The sequence below is a fragment of the Mytilus californianus genome, unplaced genomic scaffold (assembly GCF_021869535.1).
Source record: "Mytilus californianus isolate M0D057914Y unplaced genomic scaffold, xbMytCali1.0.p SCAF_9, whole genome shotgun sequence".
Classification (NCBI taxonomy): domain Eukaryota; kingdom Metazoa; phylum Mollusca; class Bivalvia; order Mytilida; family Mytilidae; genus Mytilus; species Mytilus californianus.
The window spans coordinates 12,745,565-12,768,989 of record NW_026262745.1 but is presented as its reverse complement, the minus strand read 5'-3'; the positions used below and the strand labels follow the sequence as shown (position 1 = coordinate 12,768,989).

Sequence of the window (23,425 nt, the reverse complement as noted above, 5' to 3'; positions counted from 1 at the left end):
GCCAATACATAAAAGGAACCTTCAAATATTCAGAGGAGGTCTTAAGCTGGGATATGGTGGTGACATGATCATTTACTATGTGGCTCTCTGTGGAGCGCACGGTTGATTGAATGGAGAAGAATGTGTATTTTAATTCTTGATAACTTCCGTGTGGTATTTACATCATATCACTACCAGATTGTTGGCTGCTTTGTCAGCCGGTACGAGCACAAAATGTTTTGTGAGTACTTGATTTTTGTTTGTAATCCGTATCACTTACCCTTTTATTAATTATTTGAATTATTTTCGAAATGTGATATGAGTACGAAGCTTGTTACCATTACTCTTCAATGCCTGTTGAAGGCCGTACTTTGACCCATAATGATTATTTTACAAATTGTGACTTGGATGGAGAGTTGTCTCATTGGCACTCATACAACGTCTTCTTATATCTACTTATAAAATAAAATATATTCCAATTGTAAAACAATAATATAATATAATAGCACACTATTAAGACTTGTTGCATGATATATAATATTATAAAGAAATGTTAAAATATCAAAAAGGCATGTTATTAAAACTTTTTATACAAGGCTTATTATGATATAACAAAGAAACAACGTTGTCAAAGAACGTTTTTCCAATATGATTAAATAATTTTTTGTTCCAAGACCCCCTTCCAAGGTAGAACCATAATGGACGTCTAATAAACTGCTACGCGTATCTTATATTAAAACAAAAATATCTAATGTGCTACTTGGATAAGTAATTCGTCTACAGTGTTCACTGGGTAGTTAACTCGAAGTTCGGGAGTTCTTTCCGGACACTCCGGCTTCTTCCACCAATATTACTGGTCGCCATGATAATAAATAAACAATATAATGAATGAAGAAATAACTAAAGCTTTTTTTAGAGTCGGAATGATGTTTACACGAAACAACTGAGACATAGCAATACAAACAAGAATGCAATAAGCTAAATAAAAGAACAAATGAAGCCCTGTAATCTAACATGGTAATAGAAGTATTAATAAGCATGGCAAGCTAGGTATTAAAATAAAAATAAAATAAAAACATCAGTTAGCATCATAACAAATTTAAAGCTGGTGAAAATAAAATTGAGAATGCTGGTGAAAAGCATAGATTTTAAAAGAATGAATTTGAATTGGCAAATGTAACAACAATATATTAAACCATGATAGTGATTAGTATCTAAAGCTATAGCCAAGGGTGTAGAAAGGGGTATTAAAATAGACAAAATAACAAGGCGTCAAGAATATCTCTTTCCACCAAAAAGTAAAATAACAAAAATACCGAACTCCAAGAAAATTCAAAACGGAAAGTCCCAGCTTTAATATCAAATGGCAAAATCAAAAGCTCAAGCGCATCAAATGGAAATCAACTGTCATTATTCCTGACTTGGTACAGGCATTTCCTTATGTAGAAAAAAGTGGATTAAACCTGGTTTTATAGCTAGTTAAATCTCTCAATTGTATGACAGTCGCATGGATTTAAAAAATCGGAAAAAATGCGATTCCTATCCGATATGATTTGACTGGTTTTTTTTTTAAAGAAAAGATAACTCAGGCGATTTCAAGAAATGAAAATATGCAGACAAGAAAATTATTTCGTTTAACAGCACTTAATAATTTATTGAAATGTTGCAGGTAGCCTTTATTTGTAATTATAGTGCAGTAATCTCTGTTGGAAATCTTCTCAAAACAAATGACAACCATGTGAAACCCAAATAAAAGTAGTAATCAAATACCACGTTCAGCTACGCAAAAAATATGTCAGCCGGTTAGCTGTCAAATTAGCTGCGGAACCGTAGCTCTTATGTCGTTATGATATATTTTGACAATTTGCGGACCATAGTTTGAATAGTCAAAACAAAATAATTTGACCTTTTAGTGTAGAAAATGTAGATTTACTTACGGTTCATGTGGACCCTTTGGCTAAAATGGCTGTGTTTTCACCTCAAAATTTACTCTGAGTACAGACAAACCTCTGTATCTGGAAAAGTTTTAAGGCATAGCATGTTTTAAATTTTCTAAAACATTAAATGCATCTGAATTTTATATAACCAGAGCATGCTATGCCTTAAAACTTTTCCAGATGCACAGGTTTGTCTGTAATCAGAGACATATAATACAAGAGATTCGCAACTCGGCGAAATCCCGTAAAAACATGCGACCACTAGTTAAACCTAAACCTTGCAAGATCTCCTTAGGTAATAAAGTCAAATGAAAGTCATTAATAAAAGTATTAAAAGAACTTGAAGTAAGGACGAATGTTTAAGCATAACATAAACTGTTAAATTTATCATAATTAATTAAATAATTTGAGTTCATATATAATTATTTATTTTAATGTAATTTTGATTTTAGATTTGTATTATTGAAAAAGAGAAATAATTTGATATTGTTTTATAAAAAAACTGATATTTAATAATTAACACTTGCATGACTTGATAACTTGTATCAGAGTTCATTTTATTTGATCGTTTCATAATGGGTTTCTATTGAATATACACCTGTCTCGGAAACATAATTTCACAGTGTGACATGTATATTAGGTTTGAATTATTCGATGACCAGGTAAATCACGAACATGTTATAAATAATGAGTTTTAATTGACACCTTGTAAACAAGAAGTTGTTACACCACAGGTTTCCACACTCTTTCCAAAAATACAATTCACAAAATGTAAAATTAATTAATGTGGAAAAAAACTTAATCTATTTGTTAATTAATTGTTAATCATGATAGGCTTTGTTTTTTATTCTTGATATTTATAAATTATCAAAATTTTATTTTTATATTCATCATTAATTGGGCTTGCATTGAGTTTTTTCTGTAGGATTGTTGGTAAATGTTTGATTTCTAAGTGTTGTTTGACAGTTTCATCATAGGCTTGCATTGAGTTGTTTTTTTAAATGATTGTCGGGAAATTTATGGTTTCTTCATGTTCGAAGTGTGTATTCAGAATTAATATTTAAGAAAATTACAATTAATTTCTCATTTGAATAAAGCTTCATTCATGTGCACGCAATATGGAAAATTCCGATTTTATTTTGTGGGATGACAATCTTAATAGTTACGACTTAGATATACTCCTAGTTGAATAAACTGATAACGAACTCTTTGTTGATAGTGAAAGTGACGAAGACATAAGCGAGAGACCCACAAACAAAAACAATTGACAATACTGCATACATAGATGGATATGTGTGTCCTCGAAGCAACAAAAAATCTATAAAAAAACACAACATTGATATGGGAGCCGAGGTCATACATCAAAGCAACATGGAAGACACTATTTAAAAAGTATTTTATAACCTTATTTCCACAAGACAATCATTTGTAGTGGTTTTTGTCTATTAATCATTTGTAGTGGTTTTTGTCTTTTTTATTCTGGAGTAAAGAGATGGCAGTTTAAAAGTAAGATTGTTTATGTGTATACATATTACAAATCCTTGTTGTAAATAAAATCTTTTATTATCAAATATATATATATATATAAACAAGTCTAAATTGAAATCAATGTTCAAACCTATGATTGCGTTGGATAAAAACCGCATTTTTTATATATATATATATATATATATCTTTTGCAGTCACCATTGAAATGTCCTCAATACGATTTTAATTTAAAAATGAATTAGGTTCATGTTTTGAATGAGAAGCGTAGTCTGAAACGACAACAGATGCATGAAGCTCATTCATAATATTACGACCAGCAGAAGGTTTCCTTTACTAGGAAAATTTTACTCATTTTGTAAATTTACTGCATTCGTTCATCTTTGGCACCCTAAAAGGAAGAAAAAAACAATGACTTCAGAATAGGAGAAAATAAACAACTTTGCCATAAACAGAATGAAAAATGAATAAATTGCCTAGCAAAATGCAGGCTATAAATTTCATAGTGAACAAAAATGAAGAACTGATTTAAGGAAATTTGTCCATGAACAATTTCAATATTTAGCCAGTTTAATAAAAAAAAAAAAGAAAAGAAAAGAAAAAAAAATAGGGAGTAATATATATCCCCATAATATGACATATTTATTTGTAAATTTCTAGTTTTGACGAAACAGATTGATAAAATTAGCATAGCTGGCTTTGTGTATAAATAACAAAATAATAGTCACCTTTGTTGATATTTTTAGAAATAACTGTTGGATCAAATTTTACGAAACTGGTCTTATTTTCACGACATAACATCTGAGAGTAATATAGTCCCATACAATTGAATATTTATTAGCACATTTCCAAGTTTTACGAGATAAAATGATAGTACCAGCACATCTGGCTTCGAGTATCAATAAGAAAAAATCGCCACATTTGTTGATAATTTTGAAAAAAAACCCCACTATTTTTTAATCAGTTAATGAATCATTAATTTCATGGTCATTGTGAAATCAACAGATTTTACACAAATGTAAGGTATGCATATGTTTCTTTCAAAAGTTTGATCTACACAAGTGTTGTGGCCACATACTTTATTCCATAAATAAGTAAAAGAGTCATTATAAGTCTTTTATATTTCAGATCCTATGCACAAGCCTCTTCTGGCAACAAACAAAAATGGAGTTATGCCCATGGCCCAAGTGATACACCATTACTAGGATCTACCATAGGCCAAGCTTTGCAGGACTGGACTGAACTGAGACCAGACAAAGAAGCTGCAGTATTTTGTAAAGGCAATATTAGAAAAACTTTCCAACAAATCTTAGAAGAGGTATTTTAAAACATTTATTTTGAAACAATTCCCATTTAAAGTTTGTTTCATAGAAAATAGTGACCAAAACAGTAAAAGAATAGGAGATACATAATAGGATTAGATATCAGCTTATACAGTTTCATCTTTCATTGAAATACTTGAAAATTGTATCTTTTCATAACCCTCTTATGATAGTATTCAATGTCCACCAGGAAATATAGCATACATAATTATGTTAGACAATAGTATGTTTATGTCCTTTATAATTTAGCCAGCTTTGTATTAGACCAAAATGATGAGATAAAGTTTTAACATGCTAATTTGGAATGCAAAAGTCCATGTAAAGTAATGTCTTCTAAATAGCCGCTTGAAATATTAGTTTTACTGTCTTTAGGTGATCTAGTCAGCGCTTGAACCCACAATCTCTCTCCCTCAATATGGCCACATGACTATCAAGGTAAATCTTACTCAAATTAACTCATTTAGAAGAAGGATATTGATGCACAATTAGTTATAACTCTCTCTCATAATCTGAAATATGTTCCAAGTTTAATTTTGGGAAAATTGAAATCGTCTATCAGTCCTTTTTTTCCTTTACAAATGAAATACACTGATGTTATATATTCTATATTAGAAGATTAAGCCCTTTTAGCTTACGTTCAGTATTTTGGAGCATTCTTTCATATGGCATTATCATGATTATGTTACATTGTAAGTGGCCAACCAAGGACAGGTAAACTGACGGTCGAATAAGTCATAGTAAGAGAAGTGAAGTGATCAGTTTTATTTTTGTTTTATTTTCAGTCAGACCAGTTGGCAGCAGGACTATTAGAACTTGGTATTAAACGAGGAGACAGAGTAGGAATATGGGGACCAAACTCTATAGAATGGATACTGACACAGTATGCCACAGCAAGAGCTGGAATCATACTGGTATTTTAAGATATATTCAGAATTATTTGGGCATTTGAATTATAAATGACAATAGATATTATCATGCATTAAGTTATTGATCTTGATAAACAATTAAAAGATGATTGAGATAATTTATTAAGATCATCATCACATTAAATAGGATAGAGAATGGAAAACGGGAATGTGTCAAAGAGACAACAACCCGACCAAAAAGCAGAAAACAGCCCAAGGCAACCAATGGATCTTCAATGCAGCAAGAAAATCCCACACCCAGAGGCGGGCTTCAGTTTGACCCTATAACAACAGTGCTTACTAGTTCAGCGAAAAGAACGTCACACTTAACTCCGAAACATACAAATGAACCAAATTAAAAAAAAAACTTTGTATTACTAATGAAAGTTTTTTTTTTTTAGGTCAATATAAATCCAATGTACATAGCCAATGAAATGCAATATGTGTTAGAACAGGTAAGAAATGTCTGAAAATTGAATCAGCATTTTGCATTTGCGCCGATCTGCATTTCATTTTTGGTCCGGATTTTTTCTCTCATTTGCGCCGATTTTTTTTTTTTTCATTTGCGCCAATTTTTTTACAGGTAAATTACAGGTGAATGTTATTTTTCATTTATCATTATAGACCTCTTCAATTCGCCAGTTTTACAAATGTTATGAATTGTCAATCATAACATGTATATAACTGTTGTCCCCTGCTCACCACGGGGAGGTGGAAGTAGGATTTTGAGCAGGATAAGTCAATTTGAAAAGCACAATGTTCACATACTTTAAAATCAAGAAGTAAAAACCTAAGATAAAAGCACTCTGTTTTTCTCTGTTTATATTAAAATGACAATTCAAAATCTATTTACAACATTAAAGTCCGTAAAAACGGAATACATTAAAATCATAAATCTGTTCTTGCCGAGTATTTATAGGCAACACATCTAATATAATCCTTTCTTGTGATTTCATCTCTATATTTGTCATAATTGTCAATAATGAAGTCCATCTTTTCTTTCTCTGGCTAACGTACTGATGTGGGCATTTCTAGAATTCGCAATTTAACATACATAACAGCCTGGATTTTCTTAACTTAAACATAAGTGAACAACATTTATAACCAGATTTTACCAATATACATTCAAGGTATAGTACATTTACAAATATTTACTCACCTGTGTTAAACTGTAAATGCAATTAGGAGCAAATATAAAAGCGGCGCAAATGAGAAAATGAAATCAGCGCAAATGAAACAATGAAAATTTTAAAAATCAGCACAATTGTCATACGCCCAATTGAATGAACATTATTTGATTATTCTTGTTAAGATTTTAGAAAAAAATACTGTAAATTCAGAAATTAATGCATGCATTTATTATTGTGGATTACTGGTAAAAATCTTTTTAATGCAATTACAAAAATTTGTGAAGAAAATTACTTCCGAAATTATGAGCTAGTCTTTGTTGTTGCTATAAACCTGATACTGTTGCATTTCTACATTAATAAAAACATTGCAAACATTTCTGAATACAGTAACTAATTTTACTTAAATGTTTTTTTTCTCTCACAAATTAGGTAATTGGAAATATGATATTTTATTCTATAGCATTGTTCAATTTAAGACAAATATATTGTTAAAAAAAATTGCTCTATGTAATGACAGAAATGCAAAAATTTTACCCTAACAATATATTTGTAAATTATATGTGACAAAAATAGTTAAATAAAAAGTTTTATTGGTTCCTATAATTCTGACAGTAATTTTTGGGGGGATTTTTTAGGCAAAATTTCTCACAACCATATTTGTTATGGATCATATTAAAGCACTTGTCAGTAAAATAAACAATATTTATAGTCAAAAGTCACCATGGTCAAATATTTAAAAAAAGACACTTTATAGTCAAAAGTCACCATGGTCAAATATTTAAAAAGAGACACAACAATCCACAAAACATCTCCCCACTTAACCAATGATGATTGTGTTTTAAAAATTGAATTGGTCATATAATTTAAACCAATGTTTATGTCTTATGGTATGGCATCACATACTGTAGTGAACATATATTCCAATTTCCAACTATATTGATCTTATCATTTTACAAGTTTGCATGAAATTTATGAGAAATAAAAAAGAACTACCGGGTATTTTCTATTAAATGTAAGTGATAAGGATATTGTGATCTTAAATTGCATGCCATAAAATTGTGAATTTCATAACAAAAAATAGTCTTTCTTTATAGCAAAGTTGTATTAATAAATGCATAGGAATTTTAGATTTATAGATTTGAAAATTGATATAAGATAAACATCTTTTTTTTGTAAAGACTGGTTGTAAAGCAATAATTGCTGCAGAAGAGTTCAAAGGTCATGACTATTATGACATCCTATTCCATTTAATACCAGAATTAGCCAGGTGTGAAGATGGCTTTATCAAGAGTCACAGGTATATTTCTGTTAAGATTTCGATTTAGTTAGAGAGAATATTTATTGAACTCTAATAGATGTTGAACATTGAATTACAATATTTATAGGTTTTAATCATAAACAGTACGACCAAAACAGTCATATTTTACTTTTGTATTATTTTAGCAGCATTTCTTATTTGATAGCATTTTAATTATTTACATCTTTTATTTTCTTTGAATTATTTCTTTTCTTCCATTTGAAATATCTACAGATTTTATTCATCATTCCCATTTTTATGCCCCATCTACGATGTAAACTTAGTACACATGTTCCCTATGATATGATCTTTCTAAATTTAATGCCAAATTAGAGTTTTGACCCCAATTTCACAGTTCACTGAACATAGAAAATGATAGTGCAAGTGGGGCATCTGTGTACTATGGACACATTCTTGTTTCCTAATTGATTTAATATAACTTTACTATATTCAAGTAGTTTCTACAAAGGTCTAATGCAAGGTCTTATTCACACTTACCATTTCAATATATTCTAATGGTGATATACATTCAGTTTTATCTAGAAATATCCAATAATCTTTTCCTTACTTTGCTATTATAAAATTAAAGCTTCTCATGGAGATGAGAAATACAAAATTTGACACGACTTCCATTTTTTTCCCAATTTCTACGACATACCTGATGTCATGTATAACAATGGTGAAAGGTGCAATCTAAACTCTATTGTTACTGGCTTGACAGTTATATGTAGTTCCATTTCCCAGATTCAGCTCTACCTTACCTTCCATATAGCACAGTGAGCTGAACATTCATTAGATTCCATACATTCTCATGTCAATCAGTTTATTAATAATATATACTCAGATATTCAAGTTACAAAATGATGTATATGTGTAAAACCATACCTGACCAAGAAAAGGTTTATAAAAATAATATTAGTAACAAAGCAATATAACTCTCTCTCTGTTCTACCTGTAATTATGAACAAAGGAAGATAACTCCTATCCAAAATTGTTATGAGAATGTATGAAAAAAAAACATCATAAAATACTGCATACCACTTTATTGGTTAAACAAATGTTGCTAGGAATGCAAGAAATAAATTATGAATTTCTGCATGATAAATTTATTACCTTTATATAATATTTCTAGGTCACACTTGTAAGTTATAATGCACATTATATTATAAAATCTTTGAGAGATCCTTTTTAGGCATGATATCATAAAAATTAGTTAACATAACAGAAAAAAAAAGATTGAAGACAGCTAAGTTCTGTTATAGCCTTTCCCTCAAACATATCTCTCACTTTTATTTATTAAAATATATCAAACAATTTAAAATTGATCTTAAGCTTGCACATCTTAAGAGTTAATATTTATATTCATTTTGAACAGACAAATGAAATCATTAACAATAAATACAGTTGGATTAATATATAGGTTTTCAAAAAGTAAAGAAAAAAGTGGAAATTAAAACTTTATGTATTATTTGGTGTAAAGTAAAGATCTGAGAAACAAAGTGCCCAGTTTGAATGGCATAAAATAGAAACTTTCAAAGCTCACTACCTTTGAAGGGTTTTCCATTTCAGAGGAATATTATACATACATACTAAATTTTATCATCGGTATGAGGACATCATTCGTAAATATAGCTCAAGATGCAGACTTCTTATACGTTCAGGTATTTCACATCCAATTTTTTATGGAAATATTCTTTATAAAGCACAAAAATGTCAGTATTCACCTCTGAAGCTAACAAAACCTTTAAATAGACTTATTAAGAAGGGATAAAGTTACGATACTGTTGTCAGGTCATTAAAGATTGCATATTTTGGTGTTAATATTGATTCACTTATAGGGTCTTTGCATCGGCACTAAACACATTTATTTAAAAACCAGTTGTTGGCATGACACGGGTTATGTTCTTCTCATATATGTTATGATGGTATGATACTAAACCCCTAACGGGAAGGATTGTGCCTGATATTCATATGATGAAGACATAATCTTTCAATCAGTTTAATTGAAGTCTGGAGCTGGCATGTCAGTTAACTGCTAGTAGTCTGTTGTTATTTATGTATTATTGTCATTTTGTTTATTTTCTTTGGTTACATCTTCTGACATCAGACTCGGACTTCTCTTGAACTGAATTTTAATGTGCGTATTGTTATGCGTTTACTTTTCTACATTGGCTAGAGGTATAGGGGGAGGGTTGAGATCTCATAAACATGTTTAACCCCGCGCCATTTTTGCGCCTGTCCCAAGTCAGGAGCCTCTAGCCTTTGTTAGTCTTGTATTATTTTTAATTTTAGTTTCTTGTGTACAATTTGGAGTTTAGTATGGCGTTCATTATCACCGAACTAGTATATATATTTGTTTAGGGGCCAGCTGAAGGACGCCTCCGGGTGCGGGAATTTCTCGCTGCATTGAAGACCTGTTGGTGACCTTCTGCTGTTGTCTGTTCTATGGTCGGGTTGTTGTCTCTTTGACACATTCCCCATTTCCATTCTCAATTTTATCATAGACAAAATAAGACTGGGATAGTGTGATCACTCTATGAACTTATAGCGGGAATAGATTAAACCATGTACAACTTTAGAATTATAAGTTGCAGTTTGGCAACTTTTGGTTTACATATGCACATACACATTTGTAAAAAAATGACTACAAGCTAAATTTAGGTAGCTGTATCTGACAGTATCAGACAAAATAATTAGAATGTACTGTCTTTTTAAGGTACATGTATAATACTTTTAGTACTTATTTTACAATTTTAAGATGTTGTAATGCCTTTAAAGAATAAGGAAAGAACTTATACTCTGAATTATTTAGATCAATAAGACCCTCTGTATGGATTTGTTTGTAATTATCAGTTATAAACATGCATGAATGTTTTCCTAAAGTAACTGGATTTCTTGTTTTTGACATATTTTGTACCTATATATTCCTTTACAAAATATTGAATTTTTCTGATTTCCAGGATTTTTGGCACTTTCTGTACTTTCACCCATGTATAACCATAAATATTATCATTTCAAATGTAATTTCTGTAGGAGTTATCATTCATGAATTAGTAAACAAACAAATAAATACCAGCCCAAGTGTATCCTGGTCACAGGGCCATTTGTGACAATAATAACATGAAGCTATGGTTTGAGATGGTTCTCACCAATCACCTCTAAAAGAACATATGTCTTTTAATATAGCATTAAGAAATGATGTGTAAAAAAGTTCAGGCTTATTATTGTTATAGATGTTGATAGATGTAAGTTTGTGTTTTAGGTTACCAGAGTTAGAGACTGTTATAATGATAGGAGAGAAGAAACACCAGTAAGTTATAATCTCTTTTTTTACCTAATCTTAAATGGTATGTACTATTAAAAAATATACCACACAAATTTTATATACTTGTTGAGTTGTCTGGAACAAATAAGGTCTGGAAAAATACTTATATATGCCCATTGTAACACATGTAATTGATTTTTAGTTAAAACAGCCACATAATTCATGAAAATAGATCAAAGATCAAAGTCAAGTTAAACAGATTTCAAGTTATGTGGTACTTCATGCATATATAATATAATTTTATTTATAGTGCAACCTGATATAACATTTTTACATACATGTATACAAAGTCAATCAGCCAGCCTTCAAAGGCTTACGAAGCACTGTCAATTAATATCTATAACTAGTGCTAATTCATTTTCACAGTCTTAATCAAAACCATGAAATCAAATATCCATGAAAAAACAACTTTTCCTCCATCTACCAAAATTGGTACCCACAAAACTAAATGAATCATCAGTAGGTGCCAAACAATAAAAGAGTAAGCCATCTTAATATTTAATTATGTTTTGTTTTTACTTACTTGATAGTGGCACAATGTAGTGAACCAACTATTACTGAATGTTATTACATGTAGTGGAATTGTTATTTTGAATGTTTATGTTCAGATTTATACATATTTTAAACTTTTTTTTTCTTTTTTCAGGGGTACCTTGAAATTCTCATCTGTGTTGGAAGCTGGTACCAGTAAACGTAAAGCAGAAATCATGGACCTTCAAAAAAGATTACAGTTTGATGACCCAATCAATATACAGTTTACCTCTGTAAGTGATCTTCTGTTTGTTGGAAAAAAATAAACCTGCATGTAGCCCAACTAAAGGACTATTCTTGTGTACATTAAAAATTGTTTTGGTTGAAGCAATTGTTTCCCTATATATGTTTTTGTAGCTGTTGCTTTAGTTTGTTGAGTAGTATCTTTCCAACATTAATGTTGTTTCTAACTGTAACTGTCTCTTGTCTGTTTTGTCCTGAAATAATAATAATTTTTACATTTGGTCATGTTACCATATCCTTTAAAGAGGGACAAAAGGACCTTTTTTGGGATGTCGGTATTGAACCTTTATTATTGTGGGAATTCAGGATTGGGCCTTTCTTTTTGCAGGAATTCAGGATTCTGCCTTTATTTTTGCGGGAATACAGGATTTACACCTGTCGACTCAGGAATTGAAAATTGATTTTTCGGGATCCGGGAAAGAATGCTTTATTTGTTTGGGAATTTCGGCATGACACCCCTCCTACCCCCCTCTTTAATTTTGGAAATGTCTTAGGGTTAAACTTGAATTGATACAAATCCCCATTGCATGATGTGCTATCACTGATTATGGTTTATAAACAGATTTTAACATGAGTAACACAAATGAGATATGGGGGGGGGGGGGGGGGGGGGGGGGGGGGGGGGGGGCTGGGGGCTGGGGGCCAGGGCCTCCCCCTTTTTTGAGGGAAAAATTTGGTTGATTATATAGGGAATCACTGAAGCATGACTGGAGCAGGCCCCCCTTAAATCAGTCAGTGGGCTCCCCCTTACAAAAAGTTCTGGATCCGCCACTAGTTGTTTGTCTGTTCTTCATTTTTAGGCCATTGTGTTGTTTGCCATCCTTAGACTTTTGGAAATTTTACTGGCTCTAAGGGTTTTCCTTTTTTATTTTATTGATCATTATACCTTTTTATGCCCCACCTAGGGGCATTATGTTTTTCAGTCTGTGCGTCTGTTCGTCCGTCTGTCCCGCTTCAGGTTAAAGTTTTTGGTCAAGGACGTTTTTGATGAAGTTGAAGTCCAATCAACTTGAAACTTAGTACACATGTTCCCTATGATATGATCTTTCTAATTTTAATGCCAAATTAGAGTTTTGACCCCAATTTCACAGTCCACTGAACATAGAAAATGATAGTGCGGGTGGGGAATCCGTGTACTATGGACACATTCTTGTTTATTTTGAAATTCAGTTCAAAGTGTAGATCGTCTCATATATACAAATGTAGGTATTCTTCAACATCTTTGTTAATATTTTAAAAACAAAAACAAAACAACAAAATTAATATCTGTAACAGTATCAGTATGTGCAACTTAGATTCTAGTCAGTACATATTGATATAGCAACACAAGTAGCAGTTCTGTTAAAATATAAATCTTTTCATTACCTTTCATTTTAAAGGTTTTGAACAAGAAATATTTGAATTGATTGTAATGTCAAGGTAGTAATATTAATGGAGATCTGAAACTTAGAAATATTATAATAATTTCTTAGTTGTTACATGTACCATAAACCTGTTTGCTTGCAACTTGGGTCTATTTAATGATACATTAATGTTTTAAATTTAATTTTTTCCTTAGGGAACCACAGGATCACCTAAAGGAGCCACTCTTTCCCATCATAATATTTTAAACAACAGTTATTTCATTGGTCGCAGATTAGGATATCATGAGAAGGTTGGTATCTATTAGAATCATCTATGAAGAGGATATCTATACACAATAAGAAAAAGCTTCTATATTCCCAGTGAAGAATTAGGGAGTAGGGTGTTTGTATTTTGTGACACATATTTGTGTTATTTCATTTTTAGTTGAGGATTGTATTTGAAGGATTATAAATCTACATTTACTAATAGTTTTTTTCTGGTTTTTAAAAGTTTAGGTTAACATTTTTTAAATAATTTAAATTGATTAAGGACACTTTTTATACTTTGAAAAAAGAATAAAATATCATCAGTATTTGAAACTAATGAAAATGAGAATTTGATGATTTGACACTAATACATAATTTTACATATAGTACATGACAATTTTTATAGGAAACTCGAATCTGCATTCCAGTACCTTTATACCATTGTTTTGGTATGGTAATAGGAAGTCTTACAATGGCATCACATGGTGCTACTTGTGTATTCCCATCACCTGCATTTGATGCTAAAGACACACTGGAAGCCATTAGTAAAGAAAGGTAGATAATATTTTTTACATATTAAAAGTTTAAAATTAATGCCTTTTTTAATGGTACCTGCCAGTCAGGTAGAATCTAATTTTATAGATTCCTTTTCAGTTTGCTAGACATAGGGAATAATATTGTGCGGCGATGGCGGTGTAAAGTATTTGTATAAAGCTTTATATATCAGAAGGTTGAAGACCTCGATGCTTCATACCTGTATGTAGTTACCTTATGTTACGAAGTTTCTCCGTCTGTCAATGTCCATTGTCATTGACCTCATTTTCATTGTTCAGTATACTGCCTGAAAAAAAAATTTTTTTGTCATGTGAATTTCTGACTTAATATGAGTAATAGGATAACTATATTTAGTATATATGTTCCTTGCAACCTCTACATGTCCGTCAGACAGGGTCAAACTGACCTCGACCTCATTTCATGGATCAGTGATCATGGTTAAAATTACGTGATAAGGTCTGTTTCTCAGATACTGTACGCAGAAGGTCAACTATATGTGGTGTATGGAATGATTGTCAGGGGTACATGTCAGTCTGGTGGGTTTCATCTGACCTTTACCTCATTTTCATAGTATGGTGAATGTTAAGTTTTTATGTTTTTTGGCTGTTTTCAAATACTTATAGCAATAGGTCATCTTTGTTTGGTGTATGGAATAATTGTCAGGTGTACATGTCTGTCTGGCAGGTATCATCTGACAATGACCTCATTTTATGGTTCATTGGTCAATGTTAAGGTCCGTTTTTCAATTTCCATAAGCAATAGGTCAATTATATTTGATGTATTGAATAATTGAAAGGTGTACATGTCTGTCTGAAGAATTTATCTGACCTTGACCTCATTGTCATGGATCTTTAAAAATGTCAGCTTTATCATGTTTATTCAATACTTGTAGTTAAACCTTTATCTTTAAAAAATGAAAACAACACGTTATACATTTAATGCATCTGAAGCGCTTTTCTGGATTTACCTTCATCAGGAACGCTCAAAGCTGAATATTTAAGACTTTCAACCCATAAAATCAAATGTCAGTAAAGCAGGCGAGACAATTCAGCATGTGCACTCTTGTTATATCAGATAAGCAATGAAAAGTTTTCTTTACTTTAAAATGTTTAATTCTTATTAAAAATACATTGAAGCAATATACTATACTTTTATATCATTTCACTAAGCAATATTTAATTTACATAAATTAAATGCTATTAAAACATTTTATGATAAAAATAAGTTGCTTACTATAACTGCAATATATTAAAGCCATTTTGATCAAAAGAGTAAGTTTAGTCAGAGATACAAAATTTCATTTTATTCATTTTAGATGCACATCTGTGTATGGAGTACCAACAATGTTTATAGACATGCTGAACCATCCAGATTTACACAAGTATAAGTTATCATCATTGTATACTGGAATCATGGCAGGTGCTCCCTGTCCTATTGAGACCATGAGGGAGGTGATTGGAATCATGGAAATGCCAGGTGTTACTGTAAGTAAATGATTGCACTGTAGTTTACTGGTTTGTTTTTCAATTTCAATGCATAAACTTTTCATAAGGATGCACTTAATTGGTTACCTTTTAAGTTAAAATCTTGTATATGACCAAATATAACATTAATGTCAAATGTAAGAAAGAAAATAGGCAGTGGTAAAAAATGTTTAAATTGATATTGCATATTATATAGGTTTGCTATGGAACAACTGAGAATAGCCCTGTCACATTCCAGAACTTCAGAGATGATAACATAGAGAAAAAAATAGGAACCATAGGTAAACCACACCCACATGTGGAGGTAATCATTTTTGAACAATATTGATGATATAAGTATACAAGTGTGGAATCACAAGCAGGAGAACAGCGTTTTAGTGGTTCTTCATCTTGAATTTTGAATGAAATTGATTGTAACAGAACAAAAATTTAAACAATGAGTTAGATTTTTTGATGATAATTAAAGCAGCTGAAGATGGGCCTAAGCATTGAAACTCATAGCATATCTTGCTTAATCATTCTCATTTGTCAGAAATTTTTCATGACAATATCAAATTAAGTAAACATAAATGGATAGACTAACAGCATATAATGTTAGCTATTGACTTACAATATTTTATAAAAGTATGTCAATAAACATAATTTAGATCATGAATGCAACTGAGTTCCATCAAGATATTAGTATGAGAAAATGAAAAATGACACTTAATATAAAAATATGGAGATTTAGTATGATTGTCAATGAGACAGCTATCCACCAGAAACCAAAGAAGGTAGATGTATGCAACTATAGGCACTATACTGCCTTCAGCAATAAACAATATCAAAGGCCCAGCATTACAAAATGTGAAACCAAAGGCCTGATTCATGCTAAAAGCAATAAAAGAAAAAACAAACATTAAATTGATTGTTCTAATTGTTTTTGTAGTTTCATAATTATTTTTGATATATTTCTTTTTTAAGGCAAAAGTTACAGATGAGTATGGTAATGTTGTACCATGTGGGACTCCTGGAGAGTTATGTACACGTGGATACACAACAATGTTGGGATACTGGAATAATCCTGCTAGAACAGCTGATGTTATCAAGCCAGACAGATGGTACCGTACAGGGTATATGAAATACTTATATAAAGAACTCTAATGCATATATGTTAGCAAGACATTTTTATTTTAACTATTTCAATGGTCATTTCAGAATTTGGCATCATGCACTTATTTGATCCACTGTCTTTAAACAGTAAATATTTTATGCTTACCAAAAAAAAATTAAAGGTATACAAAGGAATAAATTCATTGTAAGGTCACTTTTCAAATCATCTACATGATCTATTCACATCGTCTTGATTGGAAGGTGCTTTCCAAATGATGACCTTACTACCATTTATACATCTTTCAATAATCATATGCATAGCATTTAAAGACAGAGTTGTTTAATACTGAACCAGATCCAATATTCACAAGATTGAATTTCTTTATGTTCATAGGTAAAATCAGATAAAGTATCACAATGCATTTAAAAAGAATACATGAGGAATGATTTTGATTGTTTAAAAAAATATAAAAAAATTAACTTTGTGGGGAACATAGTTTAGGTGCTGGGTAACAACTGGGAGTTACAAAAAAAGTCATCTGAACACTACAAGATCTATCGTATTAGAAATCAAATAAATGGAGAATGTGTCCATGGGACACAGAGGATGTCCTCGCTTGCATAGAATGTTATAAAGGGATTATCCTGATATAACTAGAGAACTGTGACAGTGAAGCCACTCAAATTGGAACTTGATCTGTGTTTTATGGTAATAAGCATTGTGTATAAGTTTCATAACATTTGGTTTGGAGAATAGAAAACAATTTTGGGACGTACATACGGATGGACAGACGTACGTACGGATGTACAGATGGACAAGGGTAAAATGCCCCTCCGCTGCGGCGGGGGCATAAAAAAGATATCTATAATGAATTGGTTTTATCACAAGTGTCTTATTCAACAAGCTGAGCAAATGCTGTTTGGTTTAATTATAAATATAAACCTGTTTAATGAAAATATATGATAAAATTGTGGCCACATTTCCCTTGTATAGTAACACTGTTTGGCAGTGATGTGATTTATTTATTTATAGCACAAATTTCCTAAAACACATTTCACAAAACACCAGAAAAAAGAAATGTGCATTTATGGCATTGTTTTCTGGATTCATTTGTTTTTGTGGGTTCATTACATATGTGTTTTATATTACAGAGATATTGCCACAATGGATGAGGATGGCTACTGTTCTGTAGTAGGGAGGATAACAGATATGATCATTAGAGGTGGTGAAAATGTGTATGCCTTTGAAATAGAACAGGTTATATATCATCACCCGTGTGTTAAAGATGTCCAGGTAAAGCCATTAAATAACTCTGTAAATTTGGATGTAAATTGATTGCATCCATCTTAATATATAATTTTACTTGTGAAGCTCATATTTATCTCAATGTAAATGAAAATTAATTGATTATTCTATCATCAGCTTGCCTCTATAGCTATCAACTGTTCAAATATCTAAATAAGTCATTGTGGTAACTTTGTATGCATTTAATTACTCCTGACCCAAGGATAGGTATTCTGGTTTACATATTTGTCAAACGTTCCCTCCCTTGCATGAAATTCTATCAAATTTTTCTCAGAAACTAAAAACTGAACTTTCTAAAATTTAGAAACTGCAGCTACATGCTGGGTGAGCAAAACAAAATTAATTAAAGCATGTGATTTAATAAACTGAAACCAGTCGGCCATTAAGATATAAACGTCAAAAAAGTTTACCTGTATGACTTTTGTTCCTTCTTTGTTACCAGTTGCTACATCATTTTTACTCTGATGAAAATAGAATAATGGCATTTTTGTTTTTGATACTGACTTTATCAGCAAGACATACATGTGATGGACTGTGAAACTGAGATCAGGAGATTGGGAAATTTTGGTCAGGAGATTAGGACTCGGGTCAGGAGGTTTTTTATCGACATAAATTTTGTCGTTAATGTAACCGTCTGATGTGAAAATTGTCTTTTTAAAGTGTTTTTTCTTCAACCTTCCATCCGAATGTAATGTGTTTATAGTACCCTTGTAGCCTTTCTATTTAAATGATATCACTTTGCTGAAAGAAATATTGAGAAGATTCTGTTTCTTGTTTTGTTTTTGATAATTGATTGTTGACTGCTTGTAAATAAAGCGCTATGACCTTTTCTTTGTGTATAGATTTGTATTCATGTCTCCATCTCCTTTTATTTGTATTTAATATCATTGGTATAGATAAATAAGAAAGAAATATGCTATACATTTATAACATGATAAATAAATGAAAAAAAATAACAAATAATAACAATAGCATGGTTTTTAAGCATTAAGAAAGTAATTTTTCTAGAAAACTTAAGACTCAAACAGTGTAAAATATTTTACTATTTTTAGCTAAATCACTGTCTATATACCATTGACAAATATTATTTAATAACTGAATCACTGGTCTTTGACACTGGGTCATGTAAGAAGTACAACTGTACAAGCTGACTTGGCTGCTTTCAATAAACTTGACTCTGCACTAAATATATAAAGTAATCCTGATCCTGGTAACAGTTTGTTGTTTTTTATACTGAGGATGCTGTGAATTGTCTTTGAGTCAATGTTTTCTGCTGTCAGTTTGTTGAGCATGATGAAAATCCTTTAATGTACGCATTGGAGTGCGAAATAGGTATTTTTTTTTGTTTTTTTAATGAGTTGAAAGTTAATTAAATGTTTTTTCGGCTTCAAAACCTTCCAATATTGGCAATAATGTTTTGACAACAACATTCCACTTTTCAAATGTCTTTTCTATCATCAGCTGATCATTGCCGGTATTTCCCTTTAATCATCCATTGCGTGTGCCATAGACAGAAGCCATATTGATTAATTAATATTCTATCACCTGAGCTGACACCTCTTTATTATGCAATCAAACTATTATCACTTGTTTCATGTAATTAGCCGCCAGGTAAAAATGTACACGTGTTGTGTATAAATCAGGTAATGTCAGTGACACCGAATATGTTAGGTACTCTGGGGTTTTTTTGTCTTCAATAACAAACATTTGTAAACATTGTAGTAAAAAAAATGGTGCCTGAAAATTTTCATTCATGAAATATTTTATACACAGGATTTTTTTCTTTTCAACGGGAGGATGGGAGGAGACCCCTGAAAACGGGATTATTGTACTCCCGTCGGGAGGTTCACATGTATGGCAAGAATATCAAGTGAGCCCACTAGGGCGAGCTGATATTCAAGCTGATGGATCCAGTGTCAAAAAATAAAATGCCATTATTCTTTAATCGGCAATTTGTCTTAACAAAATGTTTTTTTGATTGAGAATTTGAAATAAAATGAATAAGTTAGTAAAACTACTTTTATGCATACAAAACGTTGTGATAGTTGTTCAGTTGTATAAATGAAGTGTCGTGCATTTCATTGATGAATTAACGTGGATGTACAAGAACACACGATGTTGCAGCACTGGTACATGACCTCATTGCCTAATATTTTTGAGTATCAAGTCCTGTCCATATTCTTATCAAATATAAGGCAGTAAAAAAGAAAAGAAAAAATGTACAAATTGGGGATAAAAGCATGTAATAAGAACTGTGTCTGTTTTAGGTGGTTGGTGTTCCTGTTGAGAGGTTGGGAGAAGAAATATATGCTTTTATCGAGTTTAAAGAAGGATTTACATGTACTGAGGAAAACATTAAAGATTACTGCAAAACCAGGGTACATATTTTATATTTAGTATATTCTGTGTTTCTGTAAAAAAAATTGTGAAGATATTGAAGTTACAATATACTTATAGCAGCTAGAACCAAAAAACAATGTGCCTTTAGATGATCTATAAGTACATCTATAAATTGGTAAAGGTTATTAAATGCACAGTGCAAATAAATTAATTTAGTAGATTATCATTCCATCCAACCAGATAAATTGGGTGGCCTTTGGGGTTTATTTTTCATGCTTGTAAGAATCTTTTTACATGGCTATAACAGTTGCTTTCAGATGTTTTTTTTTTTCATTTTATTACATGAAAAACATTCATTAATAGTCAATGTTATTGATATGAAAACTGTTATAAAAACTTCAATTATTAAAAGAAATGTAGGATTATACAAAGTCCTGGAACCTTCCTGATTTTGAGCAATAAATAGACTTCAGAAGGTTAAATTCAAATCTTTGTTTTGAATGTTATTGTCCCAAATGATTATAATCTTTGAAATTACACTTACTATTAAGAAGTGAATAAAATTAGGCATATGTGACAGGAAGAACAAGTTTACAATTGTTAATATTAGGGCTATTCCATTAAAATGTATGTGGGAGGGTAGGAAGGGAAGTTTAATTATTGAATGTGGGTCATGGGTCTTTTTGTCAGTATGCATTTATTACCATTATGCAAAATTATCTAAAATATGGTTCTTGGTTGTAGGGATATTTTGAAAGTCCCTTCCTACCCTCCCACATACATTTTAATGGAATAGCCCTTATAAATTGTGTAAAAAGTAGAATACTATAGATGTGTTTATTACATGCATTTCAGATGGCTAGATTTAAAGTTCCAAGGTATGTGAAATTTGTTAAAGAATTTCCTCTAACAGCTACAGGAAAAGTCCAGAAGTTCAAACTGAAAGATGAAGCTATGAGAGATCTCAATTTGATTGACTAAGCAAAATATTTTTATTCACGGGTCATACATTGATTAGTGGTGATATTTGATTTCTACTTAGTATAGGTTCTAACTTATTATACCGAATATATTTCGTTCTATATTTTTATGTGCAAAAATGAAATCCCTAACATTTAATATTTTATAATGATGTCGAAGTATTTTTTTTTTTACAGTTTTGTTGTCAGTTTTCGATCTGACACCAAATAAAAATTAAAAAAAAAAAAAAACAGAAATTAGATTCAACAATGACTTTTCAGTTCATTTAGTGCTCTCGATAAACAATTGTCGAATATATTTTTGCAGTGTCAGAATAGAAGTTATTTTTTTTAATTTGAGCAATATGAAATAAGATGTTTCAATTTTAGATCATTTGTTAATGTTTTAAGATGTAGACTATAGACCTTATAGCTATTTCGGAATCTGCAACACTTGAACGATTTACATCATACAATAATCACTTCTGCATTGTCTCGTCAGACATTTTTCTCTTTAATATGTCGTCAAAATTTTATGAAAAAACCTGTGATCATCAGTAATGATAGGCAAATAGGGATAAGGTGTATTTTAAATTTATATTCGCATGATTGGAGCAGTGGTAGAAATGATTGAAATATTCATGTAAAACAGATAAAATATTTTCCTAGTTCATGAAAAGCATGTTTGTAAGAAAGTTCTGTTAAATCAATAACACTATTTTTATACTTATACCAGGGAACCATCATACACCATTGTTAAATATATAGTTGCAATTGTTGTGTGTTTTACAAAGAGGATTTGTGTTTTATTTATTTTATTTAATAAGGCAATGACATAAATTTTTATTACAGAAACTTAATTATTTTAGGACTGGAGCTTTTAAAATAAGAAAGTAATTTTTGTTAAACCAATACCAAAAATTGAAAGTAAAAACAAATGCATGACAAAAAGTTAATATTTCATTAAGCTTGAATTAACATGTGATACATATTACTTTTAATAATATTTTAATGGCTTTTTTGGTGCAAATATATAATGTTATATTTTTTCAGTTATGTTTTTTGTTTTGTTTTGTTGAACTATTTACTATGTTCCAAGGGAACTGAAACTAAGCTTGTGCCATATATAAAATGTAAGCTTTTTTATATATTCTTGAACAACTCAAAAGTTGTAACTTTTACTTGCATTTTAAAAATGTGTAATCATGCCATAATATAATATCAGATGTTCAATGGGTTGATAATCTTATTTATTTGTTTATTCTTATACTTTTTTTACTGTTATGCAAAGTTTTGGATTGAATAATATTTGAGATCATTTTTTTCCAGCAATAATCATAATTCAGGTATCATTTAATTTCTAAATTTTTGTAACATTTTTTTTTATATTAAACCCTTTTATTAATTGATACAGATTATGGATAGATCAGTTCTATTTCCTACAAATTTTGTTACATGGGGACAATTTGTATTGCCTTACTGAAGGGGATTTTGATTGAACTTATACATGAGTTTTCTTTCAAAATTTTTATAGGTGATGCAATAAATAAACTGTAGCAAGTGAAACAAGAATTGTATTCTATATGTGTATTTTTTTAAAAGTATGTTATACATTTCTTCTACACATGTAATGATTTCAAATATAAAATTATATTTATACAGCATTTACTAGAAATATATTATTTTCAATGGATCTCAATCTTATTCATATGCCAATTATTGACATTTTGCGGTCAGTAAAAAACATTGATTGGAAATGTTTTAAACCCCAATTTTTATTATTGATTGGTTGATTGTTGCCTGCTTACGGTCAAGTTTTCGAAGTGGCCAGTATATTGTGATAGGTGATAGCTATTTTTAGCTCACCTGACCCTTACAGTCAACCAATTATTGACAATTTGCGGTCAGTAAAAAACATTAATTGG

The 23,425-nt window shown here is 30.7% G+C and overlaps 1 protein-coding gene across 1 annotated transcript; it reads left to right on the top strand.

The window, feature by feature from the left end:
* The first annotated feature begins 1,548 nt into the window (after window positions 1-1,548).
* LOC127715559 (medium-chain acyl-CoA ligase ACSF2, mitochondrial-like) lies at window positions 1,549-23,193 on the top strand. The gene is made up of 15 exons (XM_052221647.1): window positions 1,549-1,648; window positions 4,530-4,719; window positions 5,506-5,634; window positions 6,030-6,083; window positions 7,937-8,055; window positions 11,318-11,365; window positions 12,027-12,144; window positions 13,713-13,808; window positions 14,171-14,319; window positions 15,635-15,803; window positions 16,000-16,107; window positions 16,767-16,915; window positions 18,048-18,189; window positions 20,469-20,579; window positions 21,397-23,193. Exons 1-15 carry the CDS (start codon window positions 1,590-1,592, stop codon window positions 21,520-21,522), a joined length of 1,767 nt encoding a protein of 588 aa, XP_052077607.1. The 5' UTR covers window positions 1,549-1,589; the 3' UTR covers window positions 21,523-23,193.
* The last annotated feature ends 232 nt before the right edge of the window (window positions 23,194-23,425 follow it).

Excerpts from the sequence above, each read along its gene's own strand:
- LOC127715559 (XM_052221647.1), top strand. The coding sequence starts at position 1,590 with ATGCAGACAAGAAAATTATTTCGTTTAACAGCACTTAATAATTTATTG. Across the intron at positions 12,145-13,712 it reads TCAATATACAGTTTACCTCT|GGAACCACAGGATCACCTAA; the intron begins GTAAGTGATCTT and ends TTTTTTCCTTAG. Across the intron at positions 14,320-15,634 it reads GAAGCCATTAGTAAAGAAAG|ATGCACATCTGTGTATGGAG; the intron begins GTAGATAATATT and ends TATTCATTTTAG.